Source organism: Neomonachus schauinslandi, chromosome 7 (genome assembly GCF_002201575.2).
Source record: "Neomonachus schauinslandi chromosome 7, ASM220157v2, whole genome shotgun sequence".
Classification (NCBI taxonomy): Eukaryota; Metazoa; Chordata; class Mammalia; order Carnivora; family Phocidae; genus Neomonachus; species Neomonachus schauinslandi.
The window spans coordinates 91,020,745-91,046,347 of record NC_058409.1 but is presented as its reverse complement, the minus strand read 5'-3'; the positions used below and the strand labels follow the sequence as shown (position 1 = coordinate 91,046,347).

The following is a 25,603-nucleotide window of genomic DNA, read 5'->3' as shown; positions in this document are numbered from 1 at the left end:
CAGTAAGCTTTACACCTAGCAGGATGATATGTCAGTTGACTCATTCATTAACCAAGTATTTTATCCTTCAATATCATTTCCTGGTCTTCAGACATCACATCATTTGTATATGTAAAAACTGTTGCCAGATATGGTACTGTATGTATAGCTAAACCCAACCTGACAGTCTGGATTCTTCAATACTCAACACCGAACCTATCTTTACTTTTCAAAAAAGGCTTTAAAATATGAGCATTTCTATTAGATCAGTGTGGCAACATACTTGCTGATGAAAGATTGTATTTACCATTTTGAATTGCTATTGAAAATAATTGCCTCTACAAAAGGAAACATCTGTATGATAGCACATGGTTAAAGCTGCCATCAATTTTTAACATTTGAGGGTTGAGCTATGACCTTTTATGATGACTGTGAACAGTAACTGCCTCCATTAGCCATAAGTTTTGTTTCTTTATTTTAGTAGATGGCCTAGACTGTAAATATTAGAGAATCTAAAATAAATCAACATATTATCCTAAGGATACAAAATGTAAGAGCTATTTGTGGTTGGGAACCTTTGACAGATAGTTTGGATGAAGCAGATGATTGCCTGCCTAGCGTATCTGGTCTCCATTGCTATGCCTGCAGGCAGTTTAGTGCTATGGTTGTATATTGATGTCAGGGTTAGTACTGAGTGGCTAGCAGTGACAGATGTCTATAATTACAGGCAATGTTTCCAGTATTTCTGAAAAGCCAGCCTATGTTGAACAATTATCTTATTTCTGCCTTGCCAAAGAGCATGTTCCAATTGCTAGTATTAGCAATGGTGAATATAGTGCTTCATCTGCTGCCTTGGGACAAATGTGGGAAAAGCACTTGGTTATAAAACATAAATGCAAAATATTTTTTCAGCATTTTGAATTAGTTAAGTTCAGTGTGTTTTCCTAATTTTTATCTCCCCATAACATGTCTCTGTTGAAGGAATCTTGAAATATAAAAGCACATTTGGTATACTTATTGAGATTTTGTTTTCCCCTAGGCCTGCATGGCTCCCCAGCGCCAGTATCCCTTGCTTTAGGGAATAGATGTGTTTAAGTAAAGTTGGCTTTGAAACAACTTTCTTCAATGTGAATTACATTTTTTGATTGACTTCTGTTACAAAATTGGAAGTGCATTTCAATGGACAATCCCCCACACCTTTTGATGAGGAAAATTGTAGTAAAATGATAGGCAGTGCTGAAATTTGCAAAACACCTTAGTACACTGGTGTCTTTACATTTGTTGAGACTTGCAATTCTCAATTTTTGTTTTAACCCTTTCTGTTCAGCCTTCAACCACTCATTGTCCTTTCCTGTCTCTAAGTGTTCACCACCACTTCCTCCCACTCCCCCTCTTGACCCACTTTCCTGACTCATTAGAAATGTTTTCATGCTTTATGGTCCAAGTTCTCAACTGTCCTTTTTTTCCTGGTCATTTGCTTGTGTGATACATGGGCTGTAATACCACACTCCCCAGCCAGTGCAGCTGCCTTACACAGTACTCTCCAACCCTGCCATTCCTAAAATCCCTAAAAGTTCTAGGCACTGGGTGTTAAAACATTGTCCATGCTCTAAGTTACAAATTCTGTATTTTCAGGTAATGTAGAATGAGAAATGCCTAGGAAATATCAGTTGATGAGATGTACTATCTTCAACCTTACTCTAACCTGTATTGGGTTTCTACCTTTGTGCTTAACCACTCTGTGGAGTTACTCATTACATTTTCTCATGGAGTCTTCTCAGCAGTGTTTTACTTAGTAGGTATGATTACCTTCATTTTACAGAATAGGAAAAAGATTTCAGGAAGGTTTAAAGACCTGTTCAGTGACCAACCCTGGGTTTGACCAAATCATCCTACTCTAAATCCAAGTTTGCTTTCCACTCTATCACATTGCCTGTGTGTGTATTTAGGAATGAGTTTAGGCATATGCTCAGTTTTAACTGTAATGATGAATGATAAAACGAACATCACAGGTTTCATCCCCATCTTTGCTGTTTCATTTCCCAAGGAAAAAAACTCATCTCTACAACCACAGATTGGACCTCTCATCCTGGCTAGCCATCAGTCACAAGAGAACTGAGCTAGTTCTAGATCCTAGATATTTGATATAATCCTTCCTACTATATAAGAAACAACTCACTCCATAGTCTAGTGTCAGAGAGACCAATATCATATTCATAAATGAAAGGCAGCCCCTGTCGGTTCTTACTGAGCCTACCACACAAAAACTCTTTTGATAATTTAAAACTCTTACGATGGTGTTCTGGAACCCTTTCTCTGTGTGCGTTAATTTAGCAAAGAAAACTTAGAGAATTGATTGGACTCACTGATCTGAATTGGGAAGACTTCGATAATTTATTGGCCCCAAGGCTGTAAATCATCTACTTACCCAGTGAGTTGAGAACTTACCCTGGAAATCGGAAACAGGAACTTGTGATGACTCAAAAAAGGAAGATGAGGGCTTTGAAATCAAGAACTTAAGCGATACAGGTGAGCCCTTGAGATAAAACATCACCTGTTGCCACAGAACATTCTGTTTTCCTCCTCTCTCCTCTCACGTTGCTTCTCTGTTCCTCCTCCTAGAAGATAGAAGATTAGGAGTTAAGCTGCCTTTCACTAGGGCTCTCTCCCCTCTAATCACTCTGTAACCATTACTAAAGCTACACACATACCAACTTACAGCGTAGACCTACTTTCCAGCATCTAATCCAGATAAAGCACAAAGAAAAGGGACTGTCATCTGGGTGCATGCCTCATAATCTTAAAGTCAGACTAATGTTTGATTAGGTGTTACTTAATAATAATAATGGCTATTTACTGGCCACCTGTTCTGAGGACGAATAGCTGGTGTTTATTTGGTGCTTACTGTATACTAAAAACTTTCCAAGTGCTTCTGACACAATGCTGGCAGTGCTATAGCATGTTATGACAATAATGATAACAATTAGTACTTATGGAAATTTTACTCTGTGCCAGGACTGTTCTGAGTGCTTTGCATGAATTAACTACTCTAATCCTCTCAAAATTTTCATAAATTAGTTCTACTATCATCCTCATTTTTTATTCAAGAAAACTGAGATTTAGAGGGTAAGAAACTTGATCAAAATCACTCAGTAAGTGGTAGAATCCAACTAGTCTTGGGCTTCAGACTAGGTCTTAACCATTTCACTAGACTCCTAATTTGTACTAGCAAGTACTGTGCTAGGCTAGCAAGTAGCAGAGTCTCACTCAAAACCCCTCGTGTTTTACACTACGTATATATTCTGTGTTTCCTCCAAGGTGAATATACCAAAAATACATAAGCCATTAACTTGCCCATTTCTGTTTTACTGAGAGAAGAAGATGCTTCCTGACTAACTGCATATTGTCTTGGTTGAGGTTTTGCATATGTTTTAGCTAATTTTCAATGTGGAGAAGTGTTCAGTAGGAAGACTAAGATGGAAGCAGGACTAACCTGTTTCCCCAGATATTGCCTACCCAGAGAAACCAGGTATTAGAGTTCAAAGGCATTAACAGGCCCCCAGAAGGTGAACCCTGATCGCTTGCATTTGGAGTAGGTTAAAGTTTTCACTAACTAGGCTAGCGTGAAGGACAGAAAGTGAAAGGCAAAACAGATCATAGGAACAGTATTTTTGAGTCAAATTTGAGAATGTAATGAAAAAAATGAACATAATGAACGTAGCTGATTTGACAGAGTAGTACAAATGTAGCTGGTATGATTGACACCATTTTTTCCATTCTGTGGGCCATTATTCCTCTACTCTTTATGTCAGGTGGTTCTTTCCAGAGAGAGTTGAGAGTCTCTTAGGAAAGTAAAGAAGTTGCTTTGGAATGTGGAAAATGGGACATGTTTCAGAGAGGCAATGTGGAGACAGAAATGGAATATTAATAGGTAACGTGTATGAATAAAATAAAGATGTTAGAAGTGGAGATGGGGACCTGGTAAAGTCTTAATGCCCACTGTAACTATAATTTGTGTGTTTTAGAGTAGAGGATTTAGGGGAGAGTGTGTGGCAAGAATTAGATCAAGTGGTAGAAGACTGTATGATGTACTTACCTTCTGAATAAATGAGTTCCATTTATTAAAAACGTACTCTTACCCATGAAGAGGTGACTCGGCCTACTTAAATCCTTAGCCCCAGTTGCCACACTTGCATAGTGAGAGTGCCTCATGAGCAACAACAGTACTAAGAGATTCTTAAAAATAGTTCTGTCAACGATTATTTGTAATTTGTTCTTTTCTAGGGCTATCCTTTAGTAATTGGTTTCTTGAATTATTCCACAGAAGCAAACCCATTGTGTAATCTATATAACCACATCCAGGCTTTGAACAGCACTTCACCATTGTCTTTGCTTATAGCTTCCAGAATATAATCAAAGTCCCCAGAGCATTTTAAGTGACAGCCACAAATATCCTGAGCCATATCCTCCCTATATCTGAAGTTGGGAAGGCCGTCTGCTCTTCCCTTATCCCTAATGTCAGGTGCCAGGTCCCTAAACTCTGTGCTTTTTAGGTTGTACGCCTGAGGAGTGATGTGTCCAGAGTTCCAGAGAAGGCTTGGAAAATAGTTAAGGTGAGTTGAGTTGCTGGTTGTTGTGGTGGATCATCAGTCTTTATGCTTATCTCACCACAGCCCCAGGTCCTTATTACTAAAATAGGTACATGCTCACAGTGATTAGTGTAGGGGTGCCTTGTCTGAGTTCCCTTTTTATGCACTTTATAACCCTACAGTATGCATGTCTTATAACCAAATGTTCAACCGTCAGCTACTAAGCGGTATTAACTGCAGAGACTCTGCTTAGCTTGAATGCATAGTACGAAAGCAGCCTAGGTTTCTCGATTACATTTCTAAAGTGGCCAGTTCTAACCAGTTATTCATACCTGAAAGGAGAAAGGAAGTTTTCTTTGGCTACATTGAATAGCATCTGTTATTGAAGGGTATCTTCAGTACGTGTATCCCTTATGCCAGAGTATGTTTCTGGTGGACACCTTTGAGAGGGATGAGGGATTATAGTTAAAAAAAAAATCTTTTATGTCCCAGTTCCCCACCTCTACTCTCACCCTATCACAAATTTCATCCAGCATCAACTTCTTTCCTCCAAAATCTAATCATGATATAAATTTGCTATTGCAAAGGACTATAAATAAAATGCCTGAAATTCCCCTTTTAAACCATGGTCTCAGAATCTTCCACCAGAATTAGGCAAGCCTTCTTCTAGTAGCCTCATGCCATAGCCATGGTTAGCTTCTCGTTGTATGAGCTTGGGAAGATAATAATATTTACCCAGTGCCTTCCCATAGTTTTAGCCACAGAAGACTAGTCCAACAGAAGCTTGGCCCCAGACATGGAGTGAGTTGGCAGCCAGCAGGAGCAAAGCTGTGTCAGGACAAATGTACACTCCCCATCTTCTCTAGTTGGCTTTCAGCTGGTTGCACCACAGGAGTCTTTCTATGGGCTGTGTATCCTGTGACCAATAACTGGTGCACTCGACCCGGGTCCCTCTTGGCTAGTGAAGGCCTGTCGGGAGACATTAGGTTCATGCTGGTGGAGATCCTTAGTCAGTGGCTCCCTGAAGGAAAATGAGGCAAACAGCCAGCTTCTGTTGAACAGGTGGTAGTTAGACCTTAGATCTGGTCGGGCCGGGGGAGGGAGGGGGCGGGGACAGGAGGCAGAGAAAGAATCTCTCCAAAATTACCAGTATTGCTGGTTTTCACACTGTACCTGTACTCCTCTTTCAAATAAATGATTGTTTAGAAACGAATCCAAAAATATCTCTGGCAGCATCTGGAGCCCTTCCTTAGCAGTCTGGATTTGGGCCCAAGTTAGGAATGGAAACCCCACTGGGGTGCAAGCAAAAGAGGAAGCATGTTCTTAGCCATGCATCAGTGGAGGCCCCTACTGGGAGAGGGGATTATCACAAGGCAGCAGGCGGCCCTGCACCCCAGCCTGCTGAGTTCATGCTTTGTGCCACAGGATGTGGAGCGAAGGAAATGCGAGGCCAAAGTGGTCGCTCCAAGTTCTCTTATACAATGGCTCATTCAAGCAGATTGGGAATGCCTCTTAAGAGATTTGTTAGGTACATGTCCCCTTAGCAAGATGGCCACCACAGATGGTGGGTTCGATATAATAATTGAAATAAACATTTAACATTCATATTTATTTTGTACTTCCATAGTCAGCTTTTCTTTTATCAGTTGCCATTTCTGTATTCCTCTGAATGAGGCAAGCAGAATTCTAACCTTTTACCAATTGGTTTGCATCATTAGCTATGGTTTTAAAATTAAATTCTGGCAAAAGATTTTTTTTACCTAATTTTGGTCTTATATTTTGTGATGCTACTTTACATAATATGGAAAAATTAATCAGCCAAGATTAACGTGTATCTATCCAGTAGCACTAAGTTTCTATATTTAATATGAAGCAATGATATTTGTACCATTATGTCTTTTGATGTGGTCATAAGTTAATTGTGTTGATCATGTTTTATTTTGCTTCAAGCATTAATGAAAGACCGCAGTATCTTTAGTTCCAAATGGTTTAGATCCAAGTCATTAAATCCTCTATTCCCTCTTACACCTCTCCTTCTCCCCACACCCAACCCCCACCTTTCACTTCAGTGGGTCTCTTTTATAGAAAGCACTGCATTGACGTCAGGGGCACTTGGAGCCTAAGACAAAAATATGAAAATCGGTTTCTTATTCGTAATAAGTAGTATCACACTAAGTTCCAAAATTCTTTTCCTAAGGAATATTACTGCTTTAACTATATTGAATTCTTTCTGGTGACAGGTTTCGTTTTACCAAATTACAACCAGTTAAAAATCTTGATAAATCATGTCAGCAGATTGAAACAATACTTTAAAATGTACAACAATTATTGGGGTTTTTAAAATTTTTTGCGGTATCAATTTTGTATTAGATGTAAATTTTGGAGAATAAATTGGTTCAGGAAAGTATATCATCTGATGGCAGAACACTTTGTTGTTGATTTCCACAGCACTGCTAATTTTCTGCATTGAGCCTGCTTAACAAAAGCTCTTTGAGAAGTTATAACATCTTAAACATTTATAGAAGGCCTAAGGGTATTAACTTACTGTAATTTTCTGAAGATTCATTATCCAAAATCTTAATTCATTATAACAACTCTTATGAAAACCTATAGAACCAGTGTTTTCCCTTATTTTCTTATTTGCACAGAATGAGAGATTCATTGTTCTTTTTAATTTGTTTCATGTGGTGCTTTTGAGTACATTTCATAGAGGGCTGTTATTGAATTTCTGTGACTGTCATTATATATCCATACAACCTTTAGGAACTAATATTCTGGGTTTCCCAGTTCTGTAATCTACTTCAAATTTAAGGATTGACATAATTAGTTTCTTCAAAGTTAAAACCAGAATGTTAGAGACAACACTGCAGATACCCAAGACCAGGAATTAGGGTTGGAAAAAGAGAGCAATTTAAAAAATTATCATAGCACATGCTTTTATTCTTTATTAAATTTACAACTCAAAATCTTACTGCTATTTGTATGCTTATTCCTTGTCTGGTTTTCTTATCTTGTCTGGTTTCCCTTTAAAAACCCAGATACAAGATCACTTAAGCTACCTGCCTGTGCACGGGCAATATTTGTCATTTGGTTAGTTGAGAAGTTAGAGGATGTATGGGTTTTTGAAGCGTTATGTACACACCCAAATGCTCCTTTCTGAAATTGAAAAGTAAAATAAGCAGAGTCAAATAAAGAGAGATAAGAAAACAAACCATACTATAAAACAGTTTTTTAGGACCATGCCTTCTCAAATCTATAATAATGATGATTCCTTAACATTTTTAACAGCTTTCTGTATTTCAAGACCTAGAGAGATGGATCAGTGGTTAAAATGGATAATTTTTCTAGCTTCTAAGATAATAGCTATGTAGAAGTAGAAAAAAATGCAGTTTTGTAGCATGAAATTTTGAAGCTTTATGGCCTTTAACAAATACCATTTCTGATCATGATTAGAGTGTGTGAATTGACTGAATATATATGTAAAGATTTCAAATTTAGGTTTTGTTTGTTTTAACTTTGTGCAGTGTGGAAATCTTCGAGGTAAGCACCCTCTTATTCTTCTGTTATTTTTTATGTAATGAGCCTTCTCTTGAAACGGTATTAGCTGCCAGTTTTTAAAACCTACTATGAGAAAGGGTCCATCAGAAAAGCAGCATTTGTTGATAACTACTAAATGCCAAGCTCTGTTAGGTATCATCATTTCATCTGCCCCAAAGCCATTAAGTAGGTATTATTATTATTCCTGTTTTACAGGTAGGAAACCAAAATTCAGAGACTTTAACCTAGTTAGTGGCAGATCCAGAATTCAAATCCAGGTATCTTTGGGACCAAAGCCCTTCTACATTGCTAAGTTTATCAAGGCAATGTTCTAATTTCTTCTGGGGATGTTAAAAAATATGAATATTTTCCCTGCTGTCAGGCAGCACATGCTTGAAATATTTGAAGAAAGACATATGCACATGGAAAATTAATACTACAGCAAAATTGTATTCTGTTGTCTGATATGGGAAGTGCCACTAATGGGCTAGCCAACAGCGTATACTCTCCGTATCAAGGGAGAGGAGCTCTTCTTACCGCATCTATAGGGAGAGCTTCTTCCAGAAATACTATTTAAGCATTAACACCACATCTTTTTAAATAATGAAATTTTACTAGGGTTACTTCTGGTGAATAGAATTCTGATATTATTTTCACAGAGAAAAAGTTCTGTGCAAAAACCATACCTATTATGGGTTGTTTTCCTTTTGTTAAAAAATTGTGAAAGAAATGAAATCAGCCAAAATGTCCATTTTAACATTACATTCATTTTTTTATTCATTTAACAAACACTTATCGAGTATTCGGTATGGGAGATAAAAGAACATGATCTCTGCCCTCAGGGAGCTTATAGTCTAATAGAGAAATACAGGCATATTTAAAAAAAAAAAAGAGTGGGAGGAAGGCACAGATGGCGAGGCAAAACTAGCTTGTAATGAGTGCACATCCAGTTATGTGAAACACATAACCAAAGGCATAGCCATTTTCAACTTCACTGTATCCGTCAGAGAAGGATGGACAACATACATGAGCTTAGTCTCTTATTTCTTAAACCTTTGCTTATTTTTCATGATGATCTAATTACCTTAATTGATTCTGAAATAAAAAATTAGGATCTATGAACTAAAGGAAGGGGTTTTTTTTTTCCCCCTTCTTGCATTCCTATGCCAACTTCTGTATCCTTCCTTAAAATGAGTATTGTGATGTAGTTTCTTCTTGCTGTAATAAAAATTTTTTTGGTGAAGTGATACAAGTTTTAGAAAATGTTGAATACCCCTAAATATTGTGTTAGAATTTTTCCTGTAGAAAACCTTCATTGACTTGTGCTTTGTGGTAAACATTCTTGAAGATATTTCCTCACTGGACAGACTACTTCCCACCCCCCAAATTATATATGTCTATGGTATAATTAAATTCCAAATGTTTGAAGACATTTTCATATTATCTGCATGCTCTCTGAATGATAAGGTGCCTTGGAAAATGTGAGACAGTCTTTTAAAACAAATGCAGTAATCATACATTGATTTTAAATGACCCTGTCACACGTGAAAACAAATCAGATTGTTGCTCTTAATGAGCTTTTCAATTTACTATTCAGTAGATCAGATAAGTGGATTTAAGAGGTAATGATCCTGTTTAGTACTCAAGCTTGACTGTCAGATCCTAGTAGTGGAGAGAAATCCCTTGGGACAAAAACGTTGACACAGTTCTAGATGGGATAATGGGAATCAAAGCTAATGGATGATAAAAGGAATGGTGCAAGTTACAAGGATAATTGTGGATTAAAGCCCTGCCATGTGTCAATGTTGACTGTTTTTTCTAGTATCTTATTGGGTCAAATCTGGTGCTCTGAGAAACTGTTTTGACAGCAGAGCACAACAAACCTGCCTGCCTAGCTTCCTCCTTTCTTGAAGCCAGGGACACCACAGAAGACTTCCTTGTAAGAACTACCAATTTAAAAAAGATATTTTTTAAATGTTAAAATGTCTTGAATGTTTAAAATCACATTTTAGTTATTATATTTTTATGATTCAATGTGGCTTGGGTAAAATCAAAATTAGATTAATTCTGAGCTATGCCATAAAAAAATAGCATTTCTAAAGCCTTGAAAATGTAAACTTTTGTTTTACAAAAATACAGTACAGTGTGGTGGGGGAGATGGACACCCAGACAATTGCAGTGTGAAAAATACTGTGAGAGAGGGATAGACCAGACACTGTCGGAACGTAAAGGAGAGTGCAACTCATTCTTCTTGGGAAGGCAGAAAAGGCTTCCGAGGAGATGACTTTTGAATGAGAATCAAGGGGAGAGAATGAAGGCAAAATGATTCGGGCAGAATGAACAGTACATGAACTCCTAGAAATCTTAAATTTTGTGAGAAGCCTCAGTTGGTCCATCAGTATTTCACTGTGGCTTCAGATGGAGATGAGGTATGTTGGGGCCAAGTTGTAAAGGGCCTCATGTGCCATGAATCATATCAATATCAGAGTTTCCAAGGGCCCAATTTACTCCCATCCATGAGAGAGGTTTCGGGTTATGCTGAGATAAGGGAAACTTCCCTTTCTACATACCAGTCTTCCTTTGAGTCTTCTATGTGCTTAAAGATTTCTGATCATTGAGGATTGGTGGTAACTCATTTCCCGAGATTTTCTCTCCCTGGCTCGCTCTTCCCCCTAAACATCTTACTAACAGAGTGATAGCTTCAATCTAATGAGCGATGAAGGCCTACTCTCATGAGCAAAGCCATAGATACAGTAATTGAAATGCTTTTCTGTAGGGCTCAGAAATTAGCAGAAGAGTTGCAACAGGAATGTGAATCTCAATCTTCCTTTCTCTCTCCCCCAGCTTTTCCCCTCCACCTTTCTGCCCCTTCTTTCCTTCTTTTGCCCTCTCCACTTGCCCCTTCCTTTCCCTCTCTCTCTCCCACTGATTCACTACTGCCTGAGCAGCTTCTGGTTATAGGACTTAGGTTGAAAGTCCAGCACATGAGCTTCTACTTTAAATAGTGTTTAAAATCCAGATATGAAATCTCTGCAATGAACAGCCTCCCTCCCCTGTATAGCCCTATAATTCTGGGTGATTTGTGGTGCCCTGTGATTTTTATCTCACCTTCATGACCTATGGCAGAATACCAAGCTGGTGTTTACGTGTGAAAAGCAAAAGGCATAGGGAGTGAAAGCTAAGTTGCCATACCATACCCTAGGAAATAGGCAGATCAGGAGAAAGTGAGAAAACACAATCACAGGGGATCAAATCACAGACGAAAAATCCCATACAGCTGGTGTCTGGCAGGGATAACCTGGAATCACACCAGAGCATCAGGGAGTATGGAGGTGTCAACCCACCTCTCAGCTTTGCCAGGCTATTAGGGAATATTCCATTGGCTGCTGGTGGCATTTTCCCAGTTGAAGTGGGATATGTGTTTATAAGCTCAATGTGGCTTGGGTTGGGACTGAAATGTTGCACCCCAAAGTCTGCAACCAACACTCCCTAATTGGAAGCTTAGTGGATTCCCAGGCCCTGATGTATTCAGCAGAGAATCTCTGAGCCTGGGATTTCAGTTTCAGCATGGAAAGTAAGACGTATCTCTGTATTTGGGGGAACTTAATTGAGAGATTTTTGAGGAGAATGTCTATAAATTCTTTAATTTCCTCTTACTTTTGAAATCCTTATTTTTATAACTGACTAACATAATCCTGAATTATTTGATGGTTTGCTGATATCTGGAATAGATAGAAATTTTTTAAATGCCGGAGCATTTTATTGAGACACTTCATTTTTTAGCCCTTTATATACATATGCCGTCTTTGAGAAAGGGGTGGTTTACCACTTTGAGAAAAAAAATTATGTGGTGTTCTGGGAACAAAACAACTACGTGAGTGTGGGTGTGTATTTCAAAAAATAAGAGAGGTACTTCCTGGAAGAAAAAGAGAGTAATTATTAAATTATACTTTTTTACAAAAATCCTTCATTTGCTCTCCCTACGTACTCCCTTCTTCAGTGTGGATGCGACAATGCTTTAAATCTTACATTTGTTCAATTTGAATAGTCTTTTGAAAATATATGTTAATGATAAAGCTTTTAACAGTTAAAATGTTTTCATCCAGGTATATGCCCGTATGTCAGAAGTTTTAGGAATAACAGATGACAACCATGTTCTAGAAACATTCATGACGAAAATGTGAGTTCTTTGATTTTTCTTTCGTTGTTGTTGCTTTGAATGTAATAGATATTTTTACTGTGTTTAAATCTCTTAATAATTTTAGTTTTTTAATAAAAGACCTTTTTAAATTATGCTATAATTCTTAGAATGGTAGCATTGTTCTTAATTGAAACTTAATTTCACATATTTAAAATTCACAATCCAAAAGGCATTCTTATCTGTCAAGGTACCCATACAACTGCAATATGCAACATCAAAACATGGGTTTTAAAACGTTTACAGACTTTGATTCTTCAAGTCAGTTGGGCAGCATTTTTGTTTTTAATTAGAACGAAAATACCCAATTTCAAAGACCAGCTGAAGAGATTATTGCAAACTGGAATCATTGGGAGAGGTCTGATTGCCTTAAGACAGGGCATTCATTGATTCCAGCGGAAACCCATGGCTATCAGAGACATACTCATGGAAACTTGCCTTAAATCATCCTTTTTAATCTGTTAGCAGAATAAACTAGTTTCTAATCATGGACATAATTTTGTACATTTAGCCTGAATTTGTATGCCTCCATTTGGCAACCCACTTTTATCTGTGTAACAGGTAGATAGTACTGTGTTGCTTGCAGAGAACAAAGCTACATAAACAGTCATGATCATAAGAAGTGAGCTTTGGAGCCACAAGTTTGATGGTTCATTTCTTGGTCATAACTGTGAGCCTCTATTTGACTTCCTTTGTAACTCTTGCTGTCATTCCCTAATATGTTTATTTTAGACACAAACTTGATGTTTCTTCAGTGAAACAGGCAATTTTTTAATTTATGAAACTAAATTTAGAGAATTATATACCATTTGGAGAACAATGTTCATTATACATTGATTGGATATAATTTTGATTATGCCATTAAAAAGAATAGAACAGAAAATGTTCCCATGGTATTTAAACCTGTTTTTCAATTTTGTGAGATATTTCTGACTTAGGTGACCTAACTTACGTAAATATATGTGTATTTCCATGTTCTCTCTATACAAGCAAATACCTTACTTACAATTAAAACCATTTTTTTTTTCATATTTAGTGTTACAAATCTTAAATACTGGGGAAGATGCGAGCCCGTGATTTCAAGGACTCTTCAGTTCCTAAATGATCTTTCTGTTGGATATCCTTTTTACTGTATATCTAGTAATGTATAGAAACACCCTAACACGTGCATTCTGTTGGCCAGGTATTTTCCTTGTTCATAATGTTTGTAATTGTTTTTAATTAAAAAAAAAAAAACCTTTCATTTAGCCTTATCTGCAAAGTATGTTTTTGAAAGATTTATATTAGCTACCAACTATGAACATTTATCCAGAATCACAATTGAATTTATATGGATATATAGATTCCTAACTAGTTAAAGTTATGTTTATATCCATCCAGTTTAATAAATGGATATCAGAAGAAAGTATGCAACCACATGTGTTTTAGTCTGTGATTTTTCTTAATTGTCAGGGAGTTCTTGTTTTAAAAGAAAGCATGTAACTAATTTGAAGAAGGTCAAGATGTTCTAAAAATATTACCTTCTAAAAATTGAATTCCTGAGGGTAAATACTATAGCTTCAGTATTCTTCAATTGAAAAGAGTATTATTTTGATTAGTTAAGAGGCACAAAGGAGTAATAGGAAGAAAATTTTATGAGTTTTTTACCACTTCTTGGATTATTGCCGCCACCAAATCAACAGCTTATTTACTCTAAAATAAGATTTCCCATTTTGCATTAAATATTTGGGTTTCTCTCTTCAGCAGATTTTTTAAATCTAAAACCAGAATCATCCTTTCTTATTATATTATAACTAATACTATTGTCCTGTTTCTACCAATGAGAGAGAAGCATGTAGATTGTCTTTTATATGTTAGCTATCAAATATATAGGAGTTATGAAAAATAAGTGTTGGTTTAGTTAACCACCAAGATTAGCTGATATTTAAATATGAGGACAGCATTCTGAAAATCGGTGGCATTAGATGGAAATTTTTAATGTAGGTTTACTGCAGGAATATGTTTGTATTAGTTAAGTTTAAAATTGTGTTCCTTGGGAAACCATAAAAGATTTCCAAAGTATTAGACACCCACTTTTGTGCTGGAATTTAATATGCAACTTTTTATTGGAAAATAATCGTCCTTGTCTGGCAAAATCCACCATGCAATATTTCTGTTAGTAGGTATAATGTAATAAAGACAGGGAGGGCTATTTATCACTACAAATTTTGAGGATTTCAGGATTCTTTTTATTATTTTAATATATTTCTTTGATATTAAATCAGAAAAATGATAAATTACACCTGTCCAGGCTGTTTTTCCTTTTTACTGGAAAGTGATGTACAACCCAATTCCAGTGGTCATTTTGGCTTTTTAAGATATGCATTTTTTCTTATTAAAAAAAAACTCAACCTGTATTTTTTTTAATAATAATGCTGAAATACTCTTTATTTCTAACATACGAAGTGGTTTATAAGTACTTTCTAGTCTTGCAAACTCTGGCCTTTTCACAGTGAATTACTTTGAGAGCATATTATCTGGAATGAAGCCGGTGTTATTTTATAGCACGTATCTATTGTTTAGATTTACCCTATTTTTTAGGTTGGAATTGAAATCTAATATAAAATTAATTCAATTTGTATTCTTTTTGGAATAATTTGCATAATGCCTAATTTATTTCTATCCTCTATTTAAGTAAGGTCCTTTTCCTATCACCTTATATCTCTTATATATTCTTTAATCCTAAAATTATAACCGTTTGTTTCATAAGGTGTTTATTGCTTTTGAACACTTCTTTTTGACGTTAATAAAAAATCATATTTTCAGAAAACTTACTAGATAAAACTTAAAAGCTATACATTTAAACCAAGGGATACGAATGATTTCAACTTGGGTACATTGATTTATATTTTTTAACAATTATTTCAGGTTTCCATATTTAGAAATATATATTAGTTCAATTTGATTTCAGTGCTCAGTTATTTGAATTATAAATCATTATGTCCCTCCTAGCTTATCAGTCATGAAATATCTTTGAATTCATTTACATAATGGAATATGTGAGTGGTATGTCTATTTCAGTGCAGTTGCTGGTTACCTAATGCATGTTTTGTTGTTTCCAATCGATTTCCTTATTATAATGTGTTTTTAAATCCTGATTTTAAAGCAATACATTATATCTGTGTTAAAAATAAGATGGCACTCTTCAGCAGTAGAAACAGTTATGCAAGATAAAAATCATCACCAACTGGCCTCTATTAATGGAAATCTGTTTATATATTAATATTCAAAATATTTGTATTTAAAATATTAGTAAGGAATAACTGAAAAGCATCTTACTACAAAGTTTTTAAATGTTCCTGAATACTTTCTAATGCATGTCTTCAGATACTTTTCATTTTTTCTGTTTTTATCTTCTTCAGAGTGAATCCTACTCAGTGTTTGTTTATGGTTCTCAAAGCCAGTCTGTGAACTTTGGTATTCTTGTATCTGACCACTGATTTGGAAATTGAAATCACAAAAGATCCTCATTTTTAGGAAGTGCTGAAAAGTCTTGTGTTTACTTGCCTTAAGATAGTAGTCTCAAACTTTAGTGATGATCAGAATCATTAGAGGGCTTGTTAGAATACAGATTGCTGGACCTCACCCCCAGAGCTGATGTTTTAGGAGGTGTAAGACTGAGGCCTGAGAATTTGCATTTTCAGCAAGTTTCTGGTGATGCTGGTGGCTTAGGGGCCAAACTGTGCTTTTTAAGATAATTGGGAAATAGGACTGGATATCCCAAATAAGAAAATCAGGTACCTCTCTGTAGAACTTTGTCTTCACTAGGGAAATGCAGACTTGACATTTTTGGAGATAGTGTAGTTCCTCTAAATCATAATGTGTGTGACGAGGCCATTACATTAAGTCCCCAGATTTTGTTTTATTTTTTTTTAAAGATTTTATTTATTTATTTGACAGAGAGACAGCGAGAGAGGGAACACAAGAAGGGGGAGTGGGAGAGGGAGAAGCAGGCTTCCCAATGAGCAGGGAGCCCAATGTGGGGCTCGATCCCAGGACCCCGGGATCATGACCTGAGCCGAAGGCAGACGCTTAACGACTGAGCCACCCAGGCGCCCCAAGTCCCCAGATTTTAACTGGAGAGCCTGTTGCATTTTACCCCAAGGTTTGAAGCTTTCCAAGTTGGTAAGACTACTGTAATTTTAAAATCCAGTGGCCTTTTTGAGGGAAAATTTGTTTTCCCATCGGATTCATTACATGGGGCATGTATAATACATTTAGCAGATACATCTGAGTAACTTTTTAATAAACTCTTCAAATTTCCAAGACTAAATTTCAAGAATTCCAGATTCTAAATAGCTTTATCTAACATGAACAGAGTTGAAATGGCTCTGTCCTGGGCAGCCCTCCACATCCAGGTTTAATACTTGTGGATCCTTTTCCTTCTTTCAAATACTTTCCAGTTTTTGTCTAACTGGGAAAGGGGTTTCTGTCTAGTTCTGTCTAACTGGGAAAGGGGTGATATTGTTTAAGTGATGGAACAGGGAAGCTGCTGGGGAAACTGGGGAGAGAAGGGTCGTACAAAGCAACCAAATAAACTTATTTTAAGTGTTGAGAAAGAGAGAGAAAAGTGTTACATTTAATCAAAAATTCTGTTTGTTTATTAATCATTATTTCAAGGGTTTTTTCCCCTTGAAAAGTAATTGATCAGTATTTCTACTTAAATTCATTGTTTACTCAAATTTATAGCAACACCATGTCTCACTTTGGGTTTCAGGTAGATAATAATGAGAAAGGAAATTTCATTTTCTGTTAGGCCCTCTGTTGGTAGTTGCCCTTACTACATCATCTTCAAGAAAACCCAGAATATCTTTAGCTTTTTAAAAACAGACCCCAAACCAGATTCTACACTAATTCGTGAATTTATCCAAACTCATTTTACCCTGTTGCGACTGTTAACTACAGTTCTTAGGATGAATAACTTCTCCATGTTATTGCAAGACCACCTATATAATTCTCAGGGCCACGCACAAAATGAAAATGTGGGGTGTCTTGTTCATAAGTTATCAAGACTATCAGGGCACCTGGCTGGCTCAGTCAGTGGAGCATGTGACTCTTGATCTCAGGGTTGTAAGTTCGAGCCCTTTGTTGGGTGTAGAGATTATTTAAAAATAAAATCTTAAAAAAAAAAATTCAAGGGCACCTAGGTGGCTCAGTCTGTTAAGCGTCTACCTTCAGCTCAGGTCATGATCCCAGGGTCCTGGGATTGAGTCCCGCGTCGGGCTCCATGCTCCACAGGGAGTCTGCTTCTCCCTCTGCCCCTCCCCCCACTCATGTTCTCTCAAACTCTCTTTCTCAAATAAATAAATAAAATCTTAAAAAAAAAAATTCAAGACCTCAACAACACAGCATTGAAGCAAGCACAGGCCCTTCTAAGCATAGAAGAACCCTGTGCAAGGCATAGCATGGACATCTATGAAGCTGGCTCAAGTTCTTGGTTAAAGAAATAGTTCCCTCCATTTGGCTTCACACTAGCCCTCTAAGACTTTGAGACTATCTCCTTAGTTCCTGTACACCAGGATTTGGTGAATATAATTCCTGCCCACATGCATCATTAATCTATTTATCTGTCAGTAGCTTCTCTCAATTGTTCTCATTTTTACAAGCCAAAGAGTCTGCTTCCTGTTCAGGCTGCTTGGTCACCGTGATGCTTTTCTTTTTTCAACCCCAAACCCCTTCCAGTTTCATTTGTCTTTTCATGCTTGTTTTTTGTTGTTGTGTTAGTGCAATACCCAGAACTGCATCCTTTTAGATTTAACACTAAGAGTAAAATAATTTAATTCCATATTCATCCTAATAATTTACTTTATAGTACTGGCCTCTTTCAAGTCAGCAAATATTAATTAAGCATTTTCTAAGTACAGAGCAAAAAGACAAATGAGACACAGACTCTGCCCTCACAGATTTTAAATTCTAACAGGATTGATCCTAATTCCAGACCGCCTTTCACATATTTTTCCTAAGAGCTCAAAGTCTGTTGTTTTAGTAACATAGTTTCTTTTTCTTTTTAAAATTTAACTCAAATAAATTATATGCTAATTGTCTGGAAGTCTGTGCATTAAAAATAATGTGGGTATGTGATATTTTGATATGGTAGTTTTGAGGGAGCTCTTTTTAGGGTCATTTAGATGTAGCTTATATAGAAACCATTAAGTATACAAGTAATGTGCAAGCCAGACCTCCTTACCCTCTCACTGATCTTCCCACCACTGGGGTGTAAATCCTGAATTAGGTGGGGGTCAGGAAAGAGTAGGGGGTGAGAGATGAAACCAAGGTGTAGAATGAAATAAGGGTGAAGGATGGAAGTACAATTGGGTATGTCTGTTACAGCAAATACTTAGTAATAACCAGTAGTAATTCTGCTTTTGTGAAACAATTAAAATGTATTGCTTTATTTCAGTGAATACCACCATCTCCAGATGGTTTTGAGAATGTTAAATAAAACTAGTTTCAGCATATATCCCTCAGGCGTACTTCTATTAACATTTCTCATCAAAAGAAATGTTGATTTATTTCTTTGTTTTCTGTCTCTATTATCCATGGAAAAGTCATCCCATAATTTATCTGCTCCATTTGTTTTTAGACTAGAATCAAGTGTGAGAATCCTCTCTACCCACTTATTCAAACCTTCACCCAGTTCTTTAGATTCTTGCTTCACAAGATTACCTTCCTCGAGTATTATTGTGATCTGATCATTTCTCTTCCCAAAAGCCCAGAATCGCTTCCACTTGCTTCTCGGGTCAAAGTAAAATTATTGATTAGAACTTGAGTCCTGTAACAGTACTTGACTTATTGAGTTCTCATAACTAATTTCCTGATCCACCACTCAACCACAATTTGTACTTTATGCCCAGGCCAGGGAAATTTATTTTACCTTCCCCTTGACACCCTTCATTGTCTTTCACTGAATCACCACATATGCTATTCTTTTCATTTGATCCATTGCAACTCAATTAGGTCTCTTTTAAATTTTCGGGTCTTGCTAAAGACTTAGTGAAGCCTTACTAACGCAGTTATGATCCTTTGTCATGGTATTAACTGAAAGAACATAAACAAATCATTTAGTTTCTCGGAGGCTCAGTTACTTCATCTGTAGAAAGGGAATATTATCTGTCTCTTGGGATTTTGTAAGGATTAAATAAAATAATAAATATGTAACAATACATCTTTGCCCAGCAGCCACGCTAACCTTCTCTGTATCATTCCAGGTTTCGTATATGTGCTGCCGAAGCCACAGCACTGTAACAATACATCTGTTTATCTCATAAAATAAGGCACCTGGTACTGCTGACCCCATCACATAGGAGGTGCTCACGGAATATTAATTCCTTTCATTTTCCTTCCTCTCATCTTTATTTTTCTTAATGTTCCTGTACACCTAGTTCTTATCTATATATCTGAGGATGACTATCATATAGCTTAGTATTGGCTAGTCCTTTCTATTACTTTGTAAGTTATTAGAGATTAGGAGTCTTTTTTTTTCCCTCTTCTCTTGTTTCAAAATTTCACATAGTGGGCATTTGAATTAATGTTACCCCTTTTGTTAATTGACAAAGGCTTAACTCGTATTCCTTATAAGTAATTATTAGTATTCCTTAAGATGCTTCATCTTGGTTAGGCGTATTTGGATGTTTTTAGGTTAGTGGGGTTTATAAACGTAATCTCAATTTTGAAATAATGACACTAATATTTCAGTCATTGTACTTTGTACCTATCATCCGCCTATAGTAATTTCCAACACATCATTTTCTTATCTATGAACTTTCTTCTATCATCAGGATCTAATTCTGTCTGCAAAAACTATTTGTAAACATGTATGGTTTTTAAATAATTGCCTAGATCACTGTATCATCTACGTCTGGTGCTTAGTGGATATCATGTGCCTAATATACCACTCCTTTTGATTCTACAACAGAAATTGCTTCACATTTTAACACTTCTGTAAATAAGATATACATAAATACCACAATTGATGGTATTTTAAAACACCTTTCTTAGCACATACAGTAATGATGTCTATTATAACCAGTGGCATTTTAGGTTTGATGAAATGTTGTAGGTACTCAGTAAAGGCTAGATACCATGAATTGAAGTCATACTTGGTCCTGCTATATGCCCATCAGCTACTGAAGTGTGTAGTACTCCTGTAACTGAAGAAACCAGTTCATTCTCAATTTGGTTTTCCCCTTCAAAGGTACAAATTTTCAAAATTTTCCATCTGTAAGATACACCATTTGTCTTGACTTTTCCTTTCCTTTCTTCATTTGTCATGTTAGCTATCAATAAGACCGTGTTCACCTTCCTCGGTGTTTTCATAATCACATGGATACAAACGGGAATTTCCTAGGAATTTTGTTTAGTGCGTTAACATCAGCCAGGCTATGGAGTTTGCTCTGTCCTGGGTGTGGTGAAGACTCATTAATGAGCCTAAAAGAACAGTTTCCCTGTCTTTTCTGGGACCCAGTTCCAGTTTCTCTTAATGTTTCAAAAAAACTAGTGATCTCTGTAAAATCACTGGCCTCTTCAAAATCAAATGGATATGATGTACCCTAGTGAAAAGAGCTTACAGTGTAGAGTCAGACAGATGTGGATTTGAATCTTAGCCCTACCATTTACGTGTTCCAAGAGTGACCTTTACTAAATTCTCTTACTCACTACTCTAGGCTCCTGCTACTGGTGCTGTTATGTTAGCCACCATTACCATGTTCACTGTGAGGAGCTGTTCCAGACAGGCCTCTGAAATCTAACCTAGTCCTGCCATGCAACTAAAATGCTGCCACCCAACGGAAATGGTGCGTCTTCTGAGAATCCGAGGCTCTTAGAGAAGAACAAGATGAAAGTAAAAAGATCATAAAGATGATGTATCCATTTGCCTTTTTTAAAAAAACATTACAAACTCTCTTAAGGGGCCGTGATAGCTTTGAGTTGCATTCCTATAAGGGAATATAAATAATCAGATGAATTCTTATTTTTTTCTTTATTGAAAAAAGTAAAAATTTATTCTTAATCTTTTTTTTTTTTTGCTTTAGAATGTAATTAAAAGGCAGTGAGGCTGGCCTTGATACAAAGTGCACAGATGCAGTTCTACAGAAAATGTGTCTTTGGCAGATGAGATTCTTCCTATGAATGTTCTGTTTATTGCTACCATAAATATTCTATTGTCAAAACATGACTTGCTGTTTATTAGTAGCACTGACAGGAAGACTCCTATTAATGGCAGCATTCTTATTACCCATAGACGCTGTCACTTTTAACTTTGCAATTCCAAGAGAATTGTATTTGGTAATTACTTAAGATATTTCTTAGTTTATTGATCCCCACCCCTGTTTAAATGAGTGAAGATTGAGTGGCAGTTCTTCTGCTCAGTGATTTATACTGGGGGAAAAAATCATCAAATCTCATCTTTGTACACAGGGAAAGACCTCCCGCCTACCAGCCCTGATCTTGTTCCCCTTCAGCCTGCCAGAAAAACACAGTGCATGAGCACCCACTGAGAGCAGTGCACTGAGGAAAATGCATTGGTGTGGCCCCTGCCCTTAGAAAGCTTACAGCCTTAATATGGGGGTGAGCCAAATACACATGCTTAACATGCAACTGGAATTGTTGCTTTAGAGTCAGAGGACTTGAATCTGAATTATACTGCTTGTCTTTTGGAAAGTTTTATTGAATTTTTTTGAATTTGTTTCCTCATCAGAAAAACAGAAGTGATACTGCCTATCCCGTGGGCTTGTGAGAATTAACCCTGCAAGTAGCAAACATTCTGTACATGTTAATTCTCTGCATCTTTGTGTCTTCCTCCCTGACTTATAATTGGCAAAGACATTTGCCTCATCTGATCCTCACAACAATCCTGTAGCTTGGGTATCACCCTCATTTGTTGGAGAGGGAAACTAAGGCCCAGAGTAGCTGAGTATGGCACTCAGACTCATCCAGCTGATTGAATGGTGTAGTCAAGCCAAAAGCCCAGCTTTTCTGACTCGTGTTCAATGTTTTTTCCTGATCTTTTACACCGACACCTGAATGACTAAGTAAGAGAAGAGGGTGTTTGTATACTCAATAGATGTTCTTAGCAACACATCAGCCCTTCTTTGGTGGCAGCATTAACGAGAAATTATTTAGGTCTTGTGCTAATGTTTATGATTTCTCAACTTTATTCTCATTCTGAATTGAACTGTTCAGGTGGTAATGTGGTACACTACAAAGAACATGGCCTCTGTAGTCAAACCTCAGTTCAAATCTCAACACTGTCAGTCCATAGCTGTGTAATCTTGGGTAAGTAACTTAATTTCTCTGAACTTCGGTTTTTTAATCTATGGATTAGAAAAAAATAGTATTTAACAGGGTAATTGTGAAGATTAGGTGAATGAACAAATATGAAATGTCTTAAACCTAGTAGGTACTTGAGAAATATTAGGTCATTTAAACCTGTCCTTCAACACTTGATGACATGCAGTCGGCTACGTCTTTCTAACTGTATTCTGATCTTCTTCATCTAAAGCAGAATTTCCTTAGATTTCTACTAACTGGGCTCATTGTTTCTTAGAATTGAATAATTTTCTCTTTCTGGATACTCTATTATGAGTCTTTTATAATTATTTTTTATGAAATAATATTAAGTGAAAAGAAGTGCTCGAGTTATATCCAAAATGTAAAAAGGGTCAGTTTTAATTTTCTACTATCAAGGCTTTCATAGTAAAGAAGTTTTTGTCTTAATTATAAAATTCATTTTTCCTTCCCATAACTAGAATATGTATAAGATAGGAAAAGTAATTGCACTGGTTAATAATGGATTATCATTCTTAACAGAATGAAAGACACTTCTGTAGGAATACTCTTTAGAAATAATATTGATTCTTCATAAATAGAAATTGATGCCATTACAGTTCAGGGTTATTTTGTGATTTATTATCTATTGATAAGACAATTATATTTCTCCAGATTCCTTAACTTCTTTTACCTATATCCTTTTAAAAAAACTTGTGAAGATAGATGCCGTGAAATTCATGCTAAAAAACCACACAGTAAGTCTTATTTCTTTTCATTCATGACTAGAATTTTCTGGATAGTTTAGGTAAAGCGTTAGTAACTTTGGATGCTCTTCTGCTTTCATTAGAGTGAACACTTTCCCTTCCTTGGAATCAGTGACAGTTACAGTCTCAATGACTTCAGGTGCCGAACCACTTTCTACACCGCCCTCACTCGCCTTCTGATGGTAGATCTAGGTAAGGTGAAGAATTGATTCTTAACTTGATTAATAAGGGTTCAGCAATATACTTGAGCAGTTAAAGGAGCAGACTACTAGTGAGTGCCATATTTAAGTTACTAGAATTTGCCCTCTTTGACAGTTTTCTGCAACTCCCTATGATTTGGGCATCAGAGCCAAAAGACAAATCTTTGTACTTAAAGTGGTATTTTTCACTTCGAATAGAACCTGCATTAATTCTTTACCTCAGGATTTGTTTTCTGGGTATCCTTTGATCCATTAATTTTACTGCTATGAATCTAGGAGTAGTCTTAAATAGAGAAAAGCTTTACACATAAAGATTTTCTTTGTAATGACATTTAATCTAGAGAGAAACTGGAAATGATGTAAATATCCGGCAATAGGGAATTGTAAAGTTAAAGCACATCTACTTACTTGATGGAGTAGTCTGTCGTCATTAAAATCAGGATTTGAAGACAGTGCAATACATGACATTTTATAATATTAAGTGAAAAAGCTAGCTGTTAAACTGTGCAAATGATATGAGCATGCCTGGGGTGTGGGTGGGGAATGCATCCAAAAAAGACTTAAATGAAATTCTTTAAAAATGTTAAATGTTGTTTTGTGGTAGTGACTTTTTCTCATTTTTGATTATTTGAAATTTTCTTAAGGGGGTACTTTTATAATGGGAAAAAATATAACTTCTTTAAAATTTTTTCCATTGAAAAGCTGAAGTTAGCTAGACATATCCACAGGTAGACAGTACCTGAGGATGGGCACTTAAGCCTCTTTGTGGTGACCATATTATGCTGGGTTCCCATTTTCCCCCCATGTTTGAATACTGCAGGTTAAATTAATCAGTTTATAGACACAAGAAAGAGTTCAATCAATGACGATATCATCCTTAGAGAATATAATACTGATGATACTTTTTTCATCCTTTCTCTTGCAATGTATTGATTGATCCATCAACTTAAATATGAATTTTTTAAAAGCATGATCATACAAAAGGAAAAAGGTTAATTTTCTTTTGCACATAAAAGACATTGCTCCTTGTAATAGAAAGGTGACTAAACCACCCTCTGTTCCACATCTGTATTATTTTCATGCATTTCAAGAGAATAAATTACCAGAGAGACAAACAGCCAAAAGTTGAGAGAAATGCATCTAGAATGATTAAGGAGCTTGGTGGGATTGATTTCTAAAGAAAGATTAAAAGAACCATGTATGTATAACTTGGCTAAGTGACAACTAGGGCTTGAGGCAAAGAGAACTGTCTATAAATATTTGAAGAGTGTAAACCAGGCATGCAAAACCCAATCATCTGCTACCTTAGGCAAGTGGGAGATCTGAGTGACAGCTTTGCATACTGCACCCTGGTCTGTATTACCTCTTGGCTGCTGCAGTGAGAGAAGAGGAGCGGCCTGACTCTTTGTCACTGTCCTCAGTAATCACTGAGAGAACACACTGTGCTGGGAGCTCTGAGGGCAGGACAGAAACCAGCCAGGCATCCAGGCCCCTGCCCTCAAGGAGCTTGCCCTCTTGCTTTCCTCCCAGTTGTCCAAGCATTAACGAAGAGTTGTCTAGACCTTTGTCTAGACTGAATTTATTTCCTAAAGCCTTAAAAATGCTCCTTACATGACCCTGTCAGACAGTGAAAGAAGTGGGGAGACCAAAGTTAAAGAGAACTAAATGAAGCAGATTTCCTAGAAATAGGTTCATGTCACACACATTTTCAGGACCTGGAAATGGAGTGGGTCAAGATCCTTTCTCATATAGTCATCATAGACAAAAGAACCTTCCATAAATCCATGGTAGCTTAAACAACAGGACAGCACTACCAGTATTGACAGCATGCCCACACTTACCATTGTGATGATAGCTGGGAGTCATGACGGTGCTCAGAAAGACCCTGCATCACACGCTGCCACTTTGAAGACTCCTTTTATTTAGTATCGCTTAATGTAAACAATGAGGTATGAGAAGCCCAAGTAAAATATCTAAATTTGAATAACTGAAAAAGGATTTTACTAGGTTTCTCAGGATTAGATTCCTTTG

The 25,603-nt window shown here is 36.6% G+C and overlaps 1 protein-coding gene and 1 non-coding gene across 2 annotated transcripts in view; one reads left to right on the top strand and one right to left on the bottom strand.

Annotated features, from left to right (window-relative positions):
- Positions 1-25,603, top strand: part of RANBP17 (RAN binding protein 17) — a 323,969-nt gene that overhangs the window by 216,488 nt on the left and 81,878 nt on the right. The window contains exons 15-18 of the mRNA XM_021698279.1: positions 12,212-12,285; positions 13,340-13,420; positions 23,300-23,363; positions 23,456-23,564. Of these exons, the coding sequence (XP_021553954.1) occupies positions 12,212-12,285; positions 13,340-13,420; positions 23,300-23,363; positions 23,456-23,564 (328 nt within the window). The remainder of the gene's footprint in view (positions 1-12,211; positions 12,286-13,339; positions 13,421-23,299; positions 23,364-23,455; positions 23,565-25,603) is intronic.
- On the bottom strand, positions 19,480-19,582 carry LOC123325407. The gene has a single exon (XR_006540415.1). It is a non-coding gene; the product is annotated as a U6 spliceosomal RNA (small nuclear RNA).